This window comes from Vipera ursinii (assembly GCF_947247035.1).
Source record: "Vipera ursinii genome assembly, chromosome: Z".
NCBI classification, from domain to species: Eukaryota; Metazoa; Chordata; class Lepidosauria; order Squamata; family Viperidae; genus Vipera; species Vipera ursinii.
Window position 1 is genome coordinate 39024859 of NC_139517.1, and position 16261 is coordinate 39041119.

Genomic DNA, 16261 nt, shown 5'->3' on the forward strand with positions numbered 1-16261 from the left:
GACTTTTTCCATTGCTGGCAATGGGGTGGGCGCGGTTTCGCCATGATGCATCCGGGCCAGCAGTTTGACACTCCTGTTCTAGATGATTAAGTTTTCCTCTGTTTATAGTTGTCAGAGAATCTTTGTCCTGTGGTTGGAGGTAAACTGCAAGATCTCTCTCTTCCCCAAACCTTCTGTCTCCTAAAATCAGGTCATTTAAAACCTTGCACATGGATCTAGCTTTGGGGAACTTTGAGAAGGCATAAGCACCATCCAGCGAAGTTATCTAGTTGTTAATTGTTGTTGTTCCGGGAGCAATCCAGTGTTTTGGCTAATAAACTAAATACCTCCAATATACATACTTACATATTCACATGGTTACAGGAAACATATTTTGTAAAATAGATGTTAGATCCAGCCATTGTTTATTCAAATTACAAAAAGGTATGTAAGCTTACCACTGCAGCCACCAGAGAAGTTGCTGTGGCCAATTTATATAGTAGTCAGAACAAATAATCATTTGAAACTGCTCTTATACCCTAAAGTCATTGGTTCCTCTGGCTATCATTTAACCATCTATTCACTGTTGTCAATGAACTGAATTTTCATTCCAACCTCTTACAAGGTATTTTCCTGGAGAAGATAGTGATTGAACCAAGAACTTTTTATGTGCAAAGAAGTTATCCTGCAAACTATCTACCTGCAGTTATCCTGCAAACTAACTACCCATGTTCAAAAGGGAGCAGTAGTCTTCAACTTAAAATCACAGTTGACCCAAAATTTCTGTTGCTAAGCAAGACAGTTTTGTCCCATTTTATGACCTTCCTTGTTACAGTCATTAAATGAATCAGCACAGTTACTAAATTAGTAACATGGTTGCTAAATCAATCACTTTGTTGCAAAGGGTGATCACATAAGCCTGAGACACTGCAACAGTTACAAATACATGCCAGTTGCCTAGCATCTGTATTTTGATCATGTAACCATGGGTATGTTGCAGTGTGTGGAAAGCAGTCATTAGTCACTTTTTTCACTTTGAATGATCACTGAATGAATGGTTGCAAATAGAGACTATGGGTAATTGTGTAGATTAGTGAGTCTGAATATGTTAAAAGATAAAGCAGCACCAGGCAAGCAGCTAATTTGGTAAAAGTGCAATGTTTATGCTAAGTGAAAAGGAAGATAATTACTGAACCTAGTTCTATTGAATAAAGTTGCTGTATAGAGTAGAAGGGAGGGAGTAGAGGTTAAATTTCTGCTAGCTTTAGAATACTTAATAAAACAACTTTAGGATAGATAATCTCAAAGACAAACTGCTTTCTTAAATTTCATACGATAGCAAAACTGGTTTTTTTTAATTGAAAATTAGCATTTAAAAAAAAGCAAGGCAGATAGTGATCCCCAACATAAATATCATAGAATGAAAGAGAAATTTAGATTTAGCTCAAAAGCAAATAGTACAATCTGAAGTTGAGTTTCTGAGATGTGTCTTAGAGTAGAATCTTTAGCAAGGCTTTGTGAATGGAATTGCCACTTGCATTATAAAAGATACATGCATCGTTTTATTTTGTGTATGCATAAGTTTAAATCTGTATCTAGGTCTTACCTACTTCGGTGTCTTCTAAATGTTTCTGGTTGTATTTCCTAGCTAACACAGCTATTGATCAGACTAATTATAAGTGAAAGTAGTTGAAATCCAACATACCTAGTATATGTTGATTTGAGAAGTTTGCTTACATTTGATCACACTTGAATCTTACAGTGAAGAAGCTGTCATTAACAAATGTGTAATTGCATTGAATAGGATTGAATTGGGCCTGAGCAAATCAGTCCATTTCTGATTTGACATTTGTTAAGCACTGTCCTAGTTTTCCAATGAATTTTAATTTTCATTGATCTTTAAACAATATGAAATGTGCATTTCAGTATGCATTTTAGACAGATTTATTTTCAAAATATAAATCTTTCAAGCACAGTAGTATATTTTAACACATGTTATACTAACAGGCATTCAGGAAAAGCAAAATCCAAATTATGATTGTAGATTACCCTGGCTAGTGGGATTGCATCTCTTTTGCTGGAATTTATCTAGGAATATTGAATTGCTATATCACAATAGCACTTAGACTTATATTCCGCTTCATAGTGCTTTACAGCCCTTTCTAAGCAGTTTACAGAGTCAGCATATTGCCCCCCAAAATGTGGGATCCTTGTAAACCTCTTAATTTGAACCAGTATATGGTTTACTCTTTATCTTAGACTAATTATTGTGATGGCTTGCCCTGTAGATCAGGGGTGTCAAACTCAATTTCATTGAGGGCCGCATCAGTATTGTGGTTGCCCTCAGGGGGCCAGGTGGGTATGGCCAGGGTGGGCGTGGCCTACTGGGTGGGCATGACTAGAGTGCGTATGGCCTCCTGGGTGGGCGTGGCCAGCTCTATATCGTTCGCATCAAGGGTGCCTATGGGGGCCTGGGCAGGAGTGGGACAGATCTGAGGGTCTCTGGCAGGAGGAGGGTCTCTGGGCCAGGGCCAAGGCAGTGGGGGCCGTTCCCTCACTGTTTCCAGGATGGCTTCGCGGGCCACATGAAACCACTTCACGGGCCGGATCCGGCCCCCGGGCCTTGTCTTTGACATGTCTGCTGTAGATAACACTTGTTTGCACATTGATTGCATTTATAATCTTACCTTTTCGAAATGCTCCAGAAGGCATACTTTTATAAGCACAAGGAAAATTGGGCTGAGGGAAAATGGCTGATCCACAAACATTTAGTGAGATCTTTAAGGACTTGAACCTGGGTTTTCTTCACTCAAGTCCAGCACTTTAGGCAATATATTATACAAATTAAAAAGGCATTAGTCAACTGGTCACACAAGAATGAAAAATAATTGACAGGTAGACATGTTGGCTGCTAACTATAGTCTTGACAGAGAAGTAACGTTTCCCCTTCAAATGGGATGAAAGTGGCTTTAATATACATCTTCCATGTATATTAAACAGTAGTTGTGACATTGATGTATAGTGCAGTTGAAGTTGTATTCCACAAACGTAAATGTTGATGGCTTGCAGGCTGTTGATGATTCTGTTCCAGTTTACATTATTTTATTAGATTGGCAAAAGATCTGAAACTTTGAATGGAACAAAAGCGGGAAGTTTTTGCTTTGGGGAAATACGTTTTTGTTATCCCAACATGAGCTAACAAGTATAGACTAATTCCAAAATAGAAAAAGTAGGTAGGGATGGATGTTGTGATTCAGGGTCAGCCTGTGGGTTCGGCAGTTGAGTCGGACGACTCAGAGGATGAGGGGGGTGTTGAAGAGCTTGCTGAGGGGGGGTTGGAGAGCTTGCTGATGAGAGCCCTCAGCCAGGCCCCTCCCACCTGGTCACAACGGAGACCCAGCTGTGTGAGCCTGACAGCGTGGATGAAGATGACCCACAGCTGGCCCTGTTCAAGGACGCCCGACGCAGGAGGCAGTCAATCAGGAGTAAACAGAGGAAGGCAATGGGGCACCTCAGAAGGAGGCAGAGAGAAGCCACGCCCTGCACTGTATAAAAGGGGAATGCATGGGAGGGCTGGTTTGCTGAAGGCAACCGCTTGAATAGCTCCTGTTTCATGGTTCGTGTCTTGTTTGCTTTTGTACCCATAAATTTGGTAGGCTTAGTTCCAGCCTCTTGCCTTCTTGTAAAAGGGGTTGTCCCTGCCTTTTCTGCAGGGCCGGTAGCAGGCTGGTACAGAACAATGGAAGGCATTTTGGAGTCTTCGTTAAACATTTTTGTATTCGTAATAAATGGCCTGGACAGATATTTTTATTGGAATTTGCTTTCTTTGGACTTCCTTTGTATCATTTTTATTTAGTCTAGATAAGAGGGTGCATATCTGGGCAGGTAGGTTGCATCTGTTGCAGTCTAATGAAAGGTTGGGTACATAGTTTGGAGTGCTTCTGGATCCATTCTTGGCACTGAAAGCACACATGGTCATTTGGTGGGTGAATAAGAAAGCGTTTTGTTAGCTTAAGGTGGTAGTTGCTATATGAATCCATTTGGAATGCATCAGTTTCTCATGGTCTGTTTTGAAATTGTTTCATACTAGTGCATTGCTGTTGAAAGAAATCCTGATGTTTACAGAATGCTGTTCTTTCTTTCTTTCTTTCTTTCTTTCTTTCTTTCTTTCTTTCTTTCTTTCTTTCTTTCTTTCTTTCTTTCTTTCTTTCTTTCTTTCTTTCTTTCTTTCTGTTTCCCACTCCTCTATTCCTTCAAATAGGCAAATGAGTTAGAAGTTAGATTTATAAGCTGAATAATTTTGACCTCCGATACAAAAAATGTGAAGGGCTGATTCCTGGTATTGGCATCATAGGCAAACCCCATAATTTGGCAAAACAGCCGCTGCTGGCTCCACAAACTTCCATTATTACTGCTTATTTCTGATCTTTATATAAGAATAAAAGTACAGGTAGTCCTTGCTTTCATAGATTGCCTTATTTAGTAACGGCTTGAAGTTAGCAGTAGTGTTCTTTTAAAAAAATCCATATTTACATCTGTTGCAGTGTTCTTGTGTCATGCGATTGCCATGTGGCATGTCACAGCTTGCATACTTTTATGACCATCACAATGTCCCATGGTCATCACTTGCTTACTTCGCAACCAACTTTTGACAAATAGAATTAATAGAGAAAGCTAAAGTAAACTCCTACATCAAGGTCACATGATTTTCCATTTAACACTGAATTGCCAACCCAAATTGCGGTCACTGCTTCTAAGCAAAAAGAACAACTAACTTTATGCTTTCACTTTGAGTGGTGGCCACATTGACAACGGTGAGGATTGTGTGAACTGTTTAAAGGTTGCTCTTTGATATTGTAAGCCACCCACAGTTACCATGCAGTTGAGATGGGTAGCAAATAAATTTAATAAATAATACTAAATAATTGAATTATTGTGGTCTAAACTCACAAAACTTAAATTTGCACTAGAAGTAGTGATGAAGCCTGGTAGTTTAGCACAGGGGTTCCCAACCTCCGGACTGTGGACCGATACCAGGCCGTGGCATGCCAGCAATTGGTCCGCGCAAACAAGCAAATCGCCATCTGAGGGATGCAGGCAGCACGTAAAACCATGCACTCTCCTGTCTGTGGAAAAACCTTTCTCCACGGAACCAGTCCCTGGTGCCCCAAAGGTTGGAGACCTTTAATTTAAAACTTTTTACAAAGTGCTTGAGAAATGACAGCATTTCTTTACTTGAATGATTTTGGAGAATAAACAGACAAAACCTTTTTTAAAGCCACTGTCCATAGCTTTGTGTTTTATGATAACAAAAATATTTGATTTTGATACAAAAGTTCTCTAAAATCTTGCATCCTACAAACCTACCGTTTATCATAGTTATCAATCCTTTTTAATTTTCACCTACTATAGATTTATAAAGGAGAAACTCCCACATAATATATAACCTGATGGTTCTATGTTAGGATGCTGAGAATTGTTACAAGATCATTTTTGAGAGATATAAAAATGTCATATTCAGATTTGTAGTATTACTATTTAATGCACATCAGTTTAAAATTTGTAACAGTGCATTGTTTGTCTCTCTGCACATATACATGTATGCATACACTGTCAGTAATTAATGAGGCCCAAAAGTTTTCATAATGTGATACAGTAAGAAGCAGTTGATAATGTCTGTATACCTAGGTTATATGAGGGGAGGGAGAACCCAAAAGTGGTTTCAGAAGATTAGATAATAACTAAAGATCTGTTCAGGCATGGGCTATTTTTCCTTGGGTGGAGGGCATTATATTCCTCCATAAGTTATATTGGGTGTGTCTGGGATTAGGTGAATTTTCTCATTTTTCTGGGTTTTAAAGGAGGACTAAAAGATAATTTTAATATTTTAAGCCCTAAGGCCTACAACATGAAAGCAGCAATTGAATTTCTGCAACGTTATCAGAGGGAGCACTTGTGATTTTAGGAAAATGGAAGTTGGAGCAATTTTTGGCATCACCTCTTCAGCCTTTACAGGCTGAACTTTTTTTAAAAAGGAGTGGGAAAAGGTGTAGTCCTGGGGTTCAAAAACATTGCTTGTCATTATCTTTTTCTTATCCCATTGACTTTGGCATTTAACTTTATGACACATAAGAAGGTGTCAGCATATAAGTACACTAGGCTGACCCCAGTTAAATGGGAGACTATCAGAATATCTTAAGGTTGCTTTCTGTGGATTCAGAAGACAAAAAACCGTTCTGGAAGAAAGCAGTGGTAAGCAAACCACTTCTGTACAATATTGTTTGAAAGAAAACTACATGGAGGAATCTATGTAATGGAATCAAGCTGAGCTCAAAGGAGTCATTTTAAATTTTTATTAGTAGTAGTAGAAATGGTATTATGTTCAATGATTGCAGAATCACCTAGCTTTTAATGAAGTTAATAGCACAGTCCCTCGTTTAAAAATACTTTACAGTTGGTGCTATGGATGAATTCATTTCTACATGCACATAATAAGCATTGCTTATTAGAGCACAAACTTATAGTTTTCTAACATTTTCAATCTGGTATATAAGGGTGTATTATATTTTCCCTTCCCTTCCCTTTTCCAGTCCTCCCATTGTACAGCTATAATTCTGGCATGTGATTAATGCCAGAATGGATGTCTTCATTAATTTGTTGAATTTTTCAGAGCAGGAATTTTAAGTCATGCAGTACAGTGAAGATAAAGTTTCTAGTTAATAGAAAATTGAGAAAGAATCTTGCAGGAGAAAAGGGAGGATAGGTACAAAGAAACAAAATATAGTGAATGAAATATAATGGTAGATTTTATTCTTGGCATAGTCTGAAAGAGAATTTGGCCTGTCAGGTGCAATCATCTTTTTCCATTTCCCATGCAGGGACTGGTACTGCTTGGTGAGATGCCTCCTTCTGACCCTGTATTAAGTCATTCAATTCATAGTCTTAGTGTTGACTGCAAGATGGAACCTAGAATTGATAGACTGGTAAGTAATAAGCGTGGGAGGAGTATTCCTTGGAGTATTTTTATCATCCCCTGCTTCCCTACTGATATTATATTGCTGTATTTTATTTTATTTTCTTGTTTCCGGATCAGTGTCTGTGGGTATCTGTATACACAGAAATCAGGAAATCAATAAATGGATCAGTAATAATTTATACATTACAGATTTCATAGTTGTATATATCAGGGGTGTCAAACTGCCGGCCTGCGGGCCGGAGCGTCACGGAGAAACCGCACTCATCCCATTTTCGGCAATGGGAAAAAGTTCCGATATGTCGCGCGATGTCACATGACATCACGAGTTTGACATGCCTGGTATATATAAAAAAGACTGTTCTTCTGTTGCTGTGTTTTCTTTTGTCCAAGTATTTGAAGAATTCCCAGTTAGGGAATAGCTTTCTGCCCTGCAGATGCTCCCAAAATCACCTACTTACCTAAATTGGCATCCTCAAAGTCATGTTTCTAGGATAGCTTATTACTGCAGGCTATAGATTAGTACTTTATTAGAAGTTGGGATGCAGTTTGAAAATTCCTGAGGACTAGAATACAACAATTATTTTTATTTTTAAAAATACTCTGCCAAAATACAGTACCTGCTTTTAAGATTTTTTTTTAAAAAAAGATTGTGAAAGAAGTACTGTGATGTGGCTGCAGGAGATTTAATTTAAAAGTGGATGAATAGAAAAAAACACCAGACCTAGAAGTAGGCAAAAACCTAGTAAATCAGGGCTTTTCAACCTTTTCACCCATTGTACCACTTTTAGGATATGGCAACATCCGTGTACCACCAGTCGCCTAGCAAGGTGTCAAAAACTTGATGACCAAAAAAAAGGAAAAAAGTGATGAAGTACAGGTAGTCCTTGACTTACAACAGTTCGTTTAGTAACTGTTCAGAGTTACAATTGCACTAAAAAAAGTGCCCCCCAAGCCACAGCTGAGCAAGACGCCTGCCCATCCGGCGGCACTCTTCCTTCTGTCTGAGGTTTTCATTGGTGTGAGCATTTCTGTTGAGGATTGGCAGCGGGGGTGGGGTGGGGGTGTTTGGTTTTTATTCCCCCTCCCACCTCTGCTGGGTGGTTGCAGTAGATTTTGGTCACTTCACATGACCCTGGGACACTGACCCTCATAAATATGAATCAGTTGCCAAGCATCTGAGTGTAAATCACAAGACCCTGGAGATGCTGCAACATTCCCGCTGATCGGCGCTTCTTCTGGGCTCAGCAGAAGTGCCGGGATCAGCGCCGAGCTCCAGCTGGAACCTGGCACTTCCACTGAGCCCAGACAGCCCCAATGAAGCGCTGATCCTGGGACTTCCACTGAGCCCTGACAGCCCTGCAGCTCCAGCCATCTCTCACTCAGGCTTGTGCAGTGCTGCCACCGGTTCAGCTCATTCCCCTCCCCCACTACCACCTTTCTAGGATGGTTGTGTACCACCTGCCAGGTGCCAATGTACCACAGGTGGTACCCGTACCACTGGTTGAAAAGCCCTGTAGTAAATGATTGTGAGATGGATGAGATTCAGTTTTTCACCCTAATTTCTGGAAGAGCATTTTAGATTCAAGGGCACCAGCTGCTTTTAATCAGTCTATAGATTGAAATATCAATATTTTCAGGTTCTGGCATCCAGGCTTTACTCATAGATGATTAGGTACTGGAGACCTTTCTATCCATGTGTTGGTATATCTTGGGAATGCTTAGCAAGTTAATACTGTGGAAGTTATTCTTCACAGATTTTTAAAGGAATGCCTATATTTGCTTTGCATACAAAAGTTCAGTCATGGTTACTTTGGTAGCAGACATTTACTTGAAACTATGAACAGTAAATAAATATTAACATACTGTCTGAGTAAAATAAGCAAATAAGTGTCATATAAAGGTAATCTGCACTTGCCCATTAGCCTGAATCTGTGAAGCTTTACAATTGCTTACCCAAAAGTGATTGCTCAGGTGGTATAATAATGTCAGTGACATCTGATTTAGACAGGTTCCATGATTGCAATCATGTAAGATTGTGTTTGCAAAATTCTTTCATAGGAGAGCAGAAAGCTACTTGTCTACTGGGTATATTTGATCACCATCATCTACAGTGATAGGCAGTGTCTTTCTAAACTTTCAGATAAGAGTTTTCTTAGTCTTATCTGGATACGTCACTTGGATATGTACAAAACACCTTCTGTTCTAAGACCTTTTGTTAGAGCAGCCTGGGCTACTTAATCAAAAACTGCCAACTTTCATTTTTTAATTCCTTGAGAGAGCTTTGTCTTTTAAGGCGATATTGCCAGCAGTGAACCAAATTATGGGGCCAAAGGTAAAAGGGTCAAGAGGGAAGACACAAAATTAAAGGTTGTAAACTAAAGATCAAAGATTTTGTTAATTGCCACTTGAAGTATAAATACTGCAGATGCTAAATGCACACAGGAAAGGCTATAAACCTGTATTTGGTAGGAGAGCTGCATATAATTTATATCCTATAGATGTAGTGGGTATTTTGTACATCTCCGTGTTACATACTTTATGAATCACATAGTAGATGTCTATATTTGAAATGGCTGAAGACATCAGTTTTAATATTCCAGGGTATAAAGGAAAAGGCTTGCCAATTGCGTGCTCTCCTTGTCTGCAGTTTATGAAAGCTGCTCAGAGGACAGGACAGCTTTGCTTAAATTATGTCTCTGTCCATCTCTTTTACCTTTTGTGTCTTTCCCCCTCTTCCCTTTTATCTTTGGCCACATAATTTGATTTACTGCTGGCAATATTGCTATAAAAGATAAAGATCTCTCAAGGAATTCAAAATTTTGTTTCTGAATTTTGATCCTTACTTGCTTTTGCAAAGCATATAAATAGTATTGCTCCTGCGTATATAACATGATACTGTGTATACAGCAGATTCAGTTCATAGAAAATAAGTTGGTAGATTGCATAACATTGTTTTTCTGCTCCTCAGGGGAAAAAAATTAGTTTTTTCTCATTTTAGGGTGTTCTGGATTTGTTTTTCTTAAAGCTTTCAAGCTTTCGGTTGCTTGAAATAGCCTCTGTTGATATATATTCATCTTTAAAGTCTCTCTAGATTCTTTGCTATATGCAAAATTAATATGACTGCTCTTTTTCTTGGTCCAGTTAAATTCTTTAAAGTTTAAAGATTTAAATTTAAAAATGCTTTTGGGTAAGGGCTGAAAAATCTCTTTTAAAACCTTATCTTCCTTCAGTATATTCGTTTTGAATTTTAAAATGATCTTGTCATGGCCTTGTAATACTAGCTCAAAGTTAAAGATAAGCTATAATGTTGTGAATCATAAATGTGTAAACCAGTGCTCTATTTCAAATAGCCTTTCTGATTGACAATTTTATTGGGCCCTTCTCAAACATTTTTACAGGTATAAGAGCTAGAAGCTTTGTTTTAGAAAGGATTAATTATGAAAGACTAAACTTTCAGTGGTGTAAATTTAAACATAGAACATTAACAGTAAAAAGAATATAGAACCTCTGTATCAAGTTTAGTAAACTTTTAGAAACGTACAAGGTATGTTTGCATTACCTGGGCATTCCTGTGTGTAGCAGTCTATACATTCCATAGACGGCTCTCCACCAATGGAAACTGACTTCCATGTGAAAATGATTTTAAAATAAGATGTGCTTGGCCATCGTTATTTCTAGGTTGGAAAAACTGTTTTAAAGTAGATGATCAGAAAATGCTGTTTCTTTCATTGTCTCCAAGTTAATGGATCTTTGAAATCATCTCTCCATGTTCCAGCCTATTGTACTGTTCGTTGCTGAGATACAGCTATCGTACAATTTGTATTATGAAATACTCTGATTCCCAAATGCTGCTGGTGATTTTAGAGTTTGTCATAGAAGAGAAACCATTGATCAGAGTGTTATGTAATTCTAACAAGAATTTCTTTCTTTCCCCCTGATCCTTCCCTTTCCATTTCCATTGATACACATGCATCTATCTCCCAGTCATCAGAGAACCTTGGTATATCCATTAGTAATACCCAAGAATCTTTAACTGCCAAAACCTGTGGAGTGCCGAGACCAGTCAACGGAGTCATTAACACGTAAGGTTCTTGCTAAACCTTTCCTTAAGGAATTATAACCTCTAGAAAGGCCACCCTCAAAGGTACTTAGACTAGTAAGTGTATATAAATCAAATTAATTCTGGTAGTATCTATTCAGCATGTCACTTGTATCTTTACTAGAAATCTTAAAAACAAAGAATTTGGAAAAATATAGAAAGTTCTGAGCAGAAGTAAATCAAAGGACCTTCCACAACCTGATGTTCTAGATGTATTAGACTATAACTCCCGACATGGCTAGGCAAACTGGCTCAGGAAGCTATAGCCCAGCTAATCTGGAGGAAAACGTGTTGGACTGAGAAAGTAAAAATTGATGGAAAGTTAACAGGGTAAATCTGCTGGAAAGCTGGAGTAGGCATTGTGTACAGAAGAATAAGATAGGATAATAGTGAAAAAGTGTGAATGAAAAAAATATAAGGCAGGAAGACGTGAGAGGCAGTAAGGACAAAGGAAAAACAGTAGCTGACATTTCCAAATAATGAAAAGCTAGAGATCTGCTGACAAGTGATGTTTACTGCAATCTAGCGTAACCTGGTATCAAAGAAGAACTTTGGGGGTACTGATCGTATTTTGAATTTTTTTATTACATACATGGATTTATTAGTTTGCCTGGACAAATCGGCTGCTGATTTTAGGTAATGAAAATCTGACCCCGATTAGTGATAGATGGAGAAGTAGAAATGCCTAATGCCTTTTTCCATTGTTGGATAGTCTACAGCCAGGCTTGACAGAGCAAACTCAGGGAGATGGCTCAGATGCTGAGGAGCTGTTGCGGAAAAAGCAGAGATTAAATATGATGTCTTCAATTCCTGATGGAACCTGTGTGGCAGCCCGTACACGCCCTCTTCTCAGCTGCAAGAAGCGGAGGCTTGTTCGACCCAGCAATCTAATTCCACTATCCAAAAAGGTCTGTAAATGAATTAGTTAAAGTAGTAAAAAAAAATGGAGGGGAAAATCTTGCAGCTATATGAGATAGCTAGCAAGTTGTTGGTTTTACATATTGTTCTTTTGCCCCATATCATTATAAAATCTGCTTAGAGTCTCTCTGATATTCAAGTTAAGTGCATTTATTGGTCTTCATGTCAGTGGAACTTTCCCCCCCCCCCCGTTAAATGAGTTTAGAATTGAGTAGGAAAGACTGGGAGAGAGCTACATTTTATATCTTGATCATTTGACTGTAGAAGTGGTCAGAGGAAGGTGGTTTAACTTCTCATTCCACCATGCATGCTGCTTTGGGAGGTAAGATTCATATTTTTAAACACTTTTTAGTTTAGTTTTAGAGTTTTTAGTTTAAAAATGTTCAAATGGTTACAGCGTTTAAGTATGCTGAATTCAGAAATCAGTTCTAAGTTTTGTGTTTGAGCTCATTTGCAGCATAGAATTATGATTATTTGTTGTTTTTTAAAAGATCTTTTCTGTTCTTTTTTCATCTCTTCCCCCACAATTTAAAAAATGGCTAATCTAAGTATTTAAGGAGGTATGCATTTTCAGCCAGACTGAACTGTTTCAGTTTGGTAGGATAACAATTGAGGGCAAATGTGGCATTGATAGTCAATAAATTTAAATTTGTATGCATAAATAGAAGACAACAGTACACAGAATGTAAACCTCTAAAAAAAACCCAATTTTTATCTAATCATTCTAAACTACATTAGTATTGGAGATAAAGTGTTGCTGTGTTCATTCTCTGATGAGAATGAACATTTTTTCCCCCTGAGAACAAAACTTTTATGTATATATTATTTTGGAGCTATTATATTATCGTGGATATTGAAGAAGGTTTGTTCGCTTGTTTTTTGTTTGTTTTAATTGGAACATTAGTAGGATGAAGCACTATTAGTGACAATTATGTTTCAGTGGACACTTTGGAATTGGTGAATAGCAAATATTCTGTTATCAGATAGTCTGTAAATAGTAGTTTTCTAGTCTTGAACAAATTCTGCAATAAGAGAGGCAACTGCAAAAGCTAAAGTACAATTAGTTTGCCCAAACAGTAGAAAAATCTCAACTCCCATTATTTATACCTGTAGTTGACCTTCTTAGGCAAATTCACAAACTCAGTCTCACTCATCCATTCCTGTTCCCTTTCCACTCCCATCAGATCACCTTCGAAGCTTGTTAAATGCTTGGTGTAGTTCACTATGTCCAATAACTCAAATCATATACAGGTTGTCCTCGACTTACAACAGTTCATTTACTGACTGTTCAAAGTTACAACGGCACTGAAATAGTGACTCATGACTGTTTTTCACAATTACAACCTTGTAGTATCCCCATGGTCCTGTGATCAAAATTCAGATGCTCACCAACTGCTTCATACTTATGACCGTTGCTACATCCCAGGATCATACGATCACCTTTTGTAAACTTCTGACAAGCAAAGTCAGTAGGGAAGCCAGATTCACTTAACAACCATGTTACTAACATGTCCACTGCAGGGATTCACTTAACAATTATGATGAGAAATGTCACAAAATAGGACAAAATTCACTTAAATGACTTACCTAATGACATAAATTTTGGACTCAATTGTGCTCATCAGTCGAGAACTACCTGTATTTCCTCTTTCCACTGCATTGATACTACAGTGAAATCAATTTCAAATTTCTCTGGATAATTTCACTAATCCTTTCCTGATTAACCAGTGCTGTCCTGAAGTTTCCTTCCTTCCTTAACAAGCAGTGGCAGTAAAGCAGGTTTCTCCTTTTATGTTTTGGGCAGCCAAGAGCACCTCAAAACCATTGGTCTCTGGCCAGCCTGATTTCCCATGTCAAGAAATTTGGAGCAATTCTACAGAATGAAAATAGTGGGTGATTGAAGACCAGGTGCTCAGTTTGAAACAAAGTGCAAGCTGATGCCTTCTTCTAGATTGATGGATTCTAGCCCTTCTCCCTATCTCATCCTATGTCTAGGTTTATCGTAAACCACAGTGGTGTGGTTGTGATGTGAACTCTTTGTGTGTTCTCTGTGGCTCTCGAAGCTCAATGCCTTCAGAAATCCAGTATGAAGCCCCTTTGATGGAGCATCTCTCACAGTTGGATTCCTGCATCCACCCTGTACTTTCATTCCCAGATGGTAAGAATGACCCCATTAGCAGATGTGAGAAATAAAAAGAGTTGAACAAAAAGTCAGCTCCTCATTCCAAGCTAACTCGGAAGCCATATCTAGGCAACAGTAAGATCTCTACTTTTATCCTGTCTTACCTAGGATTCTGGCCTTAGGATGATCTTTTGGAAGCAGAAACCAAAACATTTTTTTCTTTTTGCTTAGACCATAGAGAGAGGCAGGCAGCCACAGGGGGATAGTAGAGGCTGAATGATTTTGGATAAGAGAGGATCTGGAAAGGCATTTACTTTGGCTCTCCTAGGGTATTGAGCAACTTTGGCACTAACGTTAGGCATCCCTGATCTAATTATCTAAGGGCTGCCTGACATGGGCTGCTACAGACTAGTAGATAGAATTTTAAACAACAATTGGGCATCCCCCTCCCCCTTCCCTCATCCTGCTTCTTTCTCTCTTCCATATGTGAGTTTGTTAATGAGTGTTCTGCCCTCGTCTGGATGATTTGATATGTGACTGGAAATTTCCAGATGACGTAATAACATCATAACAACCTTGGTGAAAAGGATGTTAATCAGGTCTTTAAAACAGCTAAGATAGCGCCCTCTGGGGCTCTTAAGAGAAAGTTGCTGCTCTTAAGTGTTTGATCAGGGGAAAAAGGCTATCTTGGCAGGACACGATGCTGTTTTGGCGCAGTCAGATGTTGGCTGGCAGTAAGACGGAGGAAAAGTAAACTGAATAATCAATTGGATGGTGTGCTCGTGTTTCTTCAACAATATACTTCTCTCTTCGGTATGCATGCACATAGGTAGCATTATTTTACTGCTACAGGGCAGCCTTCTTAGGTTATATGCCTTTTCCATCATTTGTACTTTATTAGCATGTGGCTAGAGTAAAGGCAGGAGATTTGCTTGGCACATTGATTTGAATTTTTCTGCTGGAGGTGTTTTACTTTTCAGTTTTTGGGCCTGTTATCCAGGCTGTTTTTTTATTAATATCTGAATTCATCTTCTTTCATCAGCTGTTTCTCATATCCAACTACCTTTCCTATCTTACGCCTTGCTCCTAGTTTTATTTACCTGTGTATTGCCCATTAATGGAATATTCTGGGCAGGTACCTCATTTTCCAAACCAAATGGGTGCACTATTTCTATACTGTGACTATTCTTGATTTTGAACTACTATGCAGAGGTGCAGTTCTACCATGGCAGGCAATGGTAGGGTGAAAACCTAAAAGGGATTTTGTTTCATTTACATTTGCAATAAGTATGCATTAAATATGATTACTGCCTAGACATATACTATGGCATTTTCTCCATATTAAAAACCACTATTTGCTAAACATTTTCAAAATCTGCAGGAAATGCTCAGAATGCTTTTGTTTGAGGGTTATATGTGCATAGGATGTGGCCTTGTATCCTTCAGTTGTGTATATGTTCTAAACAAAGATATATTTTTGCTTTTAACTAGGTATGTGTGTGTCTGTGTGTACACTTCATACATTTTCATGCTTTCTTTTACTTGTTGAAGGGTTCCTACATACTTACCATCCATTTTCTAGTACCTTGTCTTTCAATTTGCTTGCACCACCCTCAGCCCCATTTCTCTAGATCATAGATAATGTTTGTGGTTTCTATCCATGTTCATGATTGGTCCATTTCACACATGTAGAAGATTACCAAACAAAAAGGGAACTGCCAATAACAAATTATTTGGAAGTGTGTTCAGGTTGCTACTGGATAGACTAGGACTGTGTGTGTTAGGTGAAAATAAAAGATCTTGTTTTGGATAGATGATAAATCAGTGTTGTATTTGAGAAGTGATCAAATTCTTCACGTATGTGGAAAAGCTTTTTTAACTCAGTGTTTCCTCAAAGACGTAAATTCATCTTCAAAATTTTATTGTAAGGCATACTTGCTGTCATCTAGAAATATCCTAGTTTTAATTTAAGGTGAACTCAATATTTACTTTAAGAAACAAATCTTATTTTGGATTTTAACAAAATATTTTAATTGCACTCAAGTAAATGAAACTTGAGATAGAAATCTAGGACTTTTGAATTTTTTTCCAGAGAAAGCTGTTTCAGTTGGAATAGGTGTTGCTGCTGCCGCCGCCGCCATTGTTAGGTCTCTACAAACAAAAGTGT

The 16261-nt window shown here is 38.3% G+C and overlaps 1 protein-coding gene across 4 annotated transcripts in view; it reads left to right on the plus strand.

Moving 5' to 3' along the window:
- Positions 1–16261, plus strand: part of LOC310649627 (KAT8 regulatory NSL complex subunit 1-like) — a 133160-nt gene that overhangs the window by 96794 nt on the left and 20105 nt on the right. For all 4 annotated transcript variants that reach the window (XM_083378227.1, XM_083378228.1, XM_083378229.1 and 1 more), the window contains exons 4-7: positions 6858–6962; positions 10940–11037; positions 11767–11962; positions 13968–14130. In XM_083378227.1, the coding sequence (XP_083234353.1) occupies positions 6858–6962; positions 10940–11037; positions 11767–11962; positions 13968–14130 (562 nt within the window). The remainder of the gene's footprint in view (positions 1–6857; positions 6963–10939; positions 11038–11766; positions 11963–13967; positions 14131–16261) is intronic.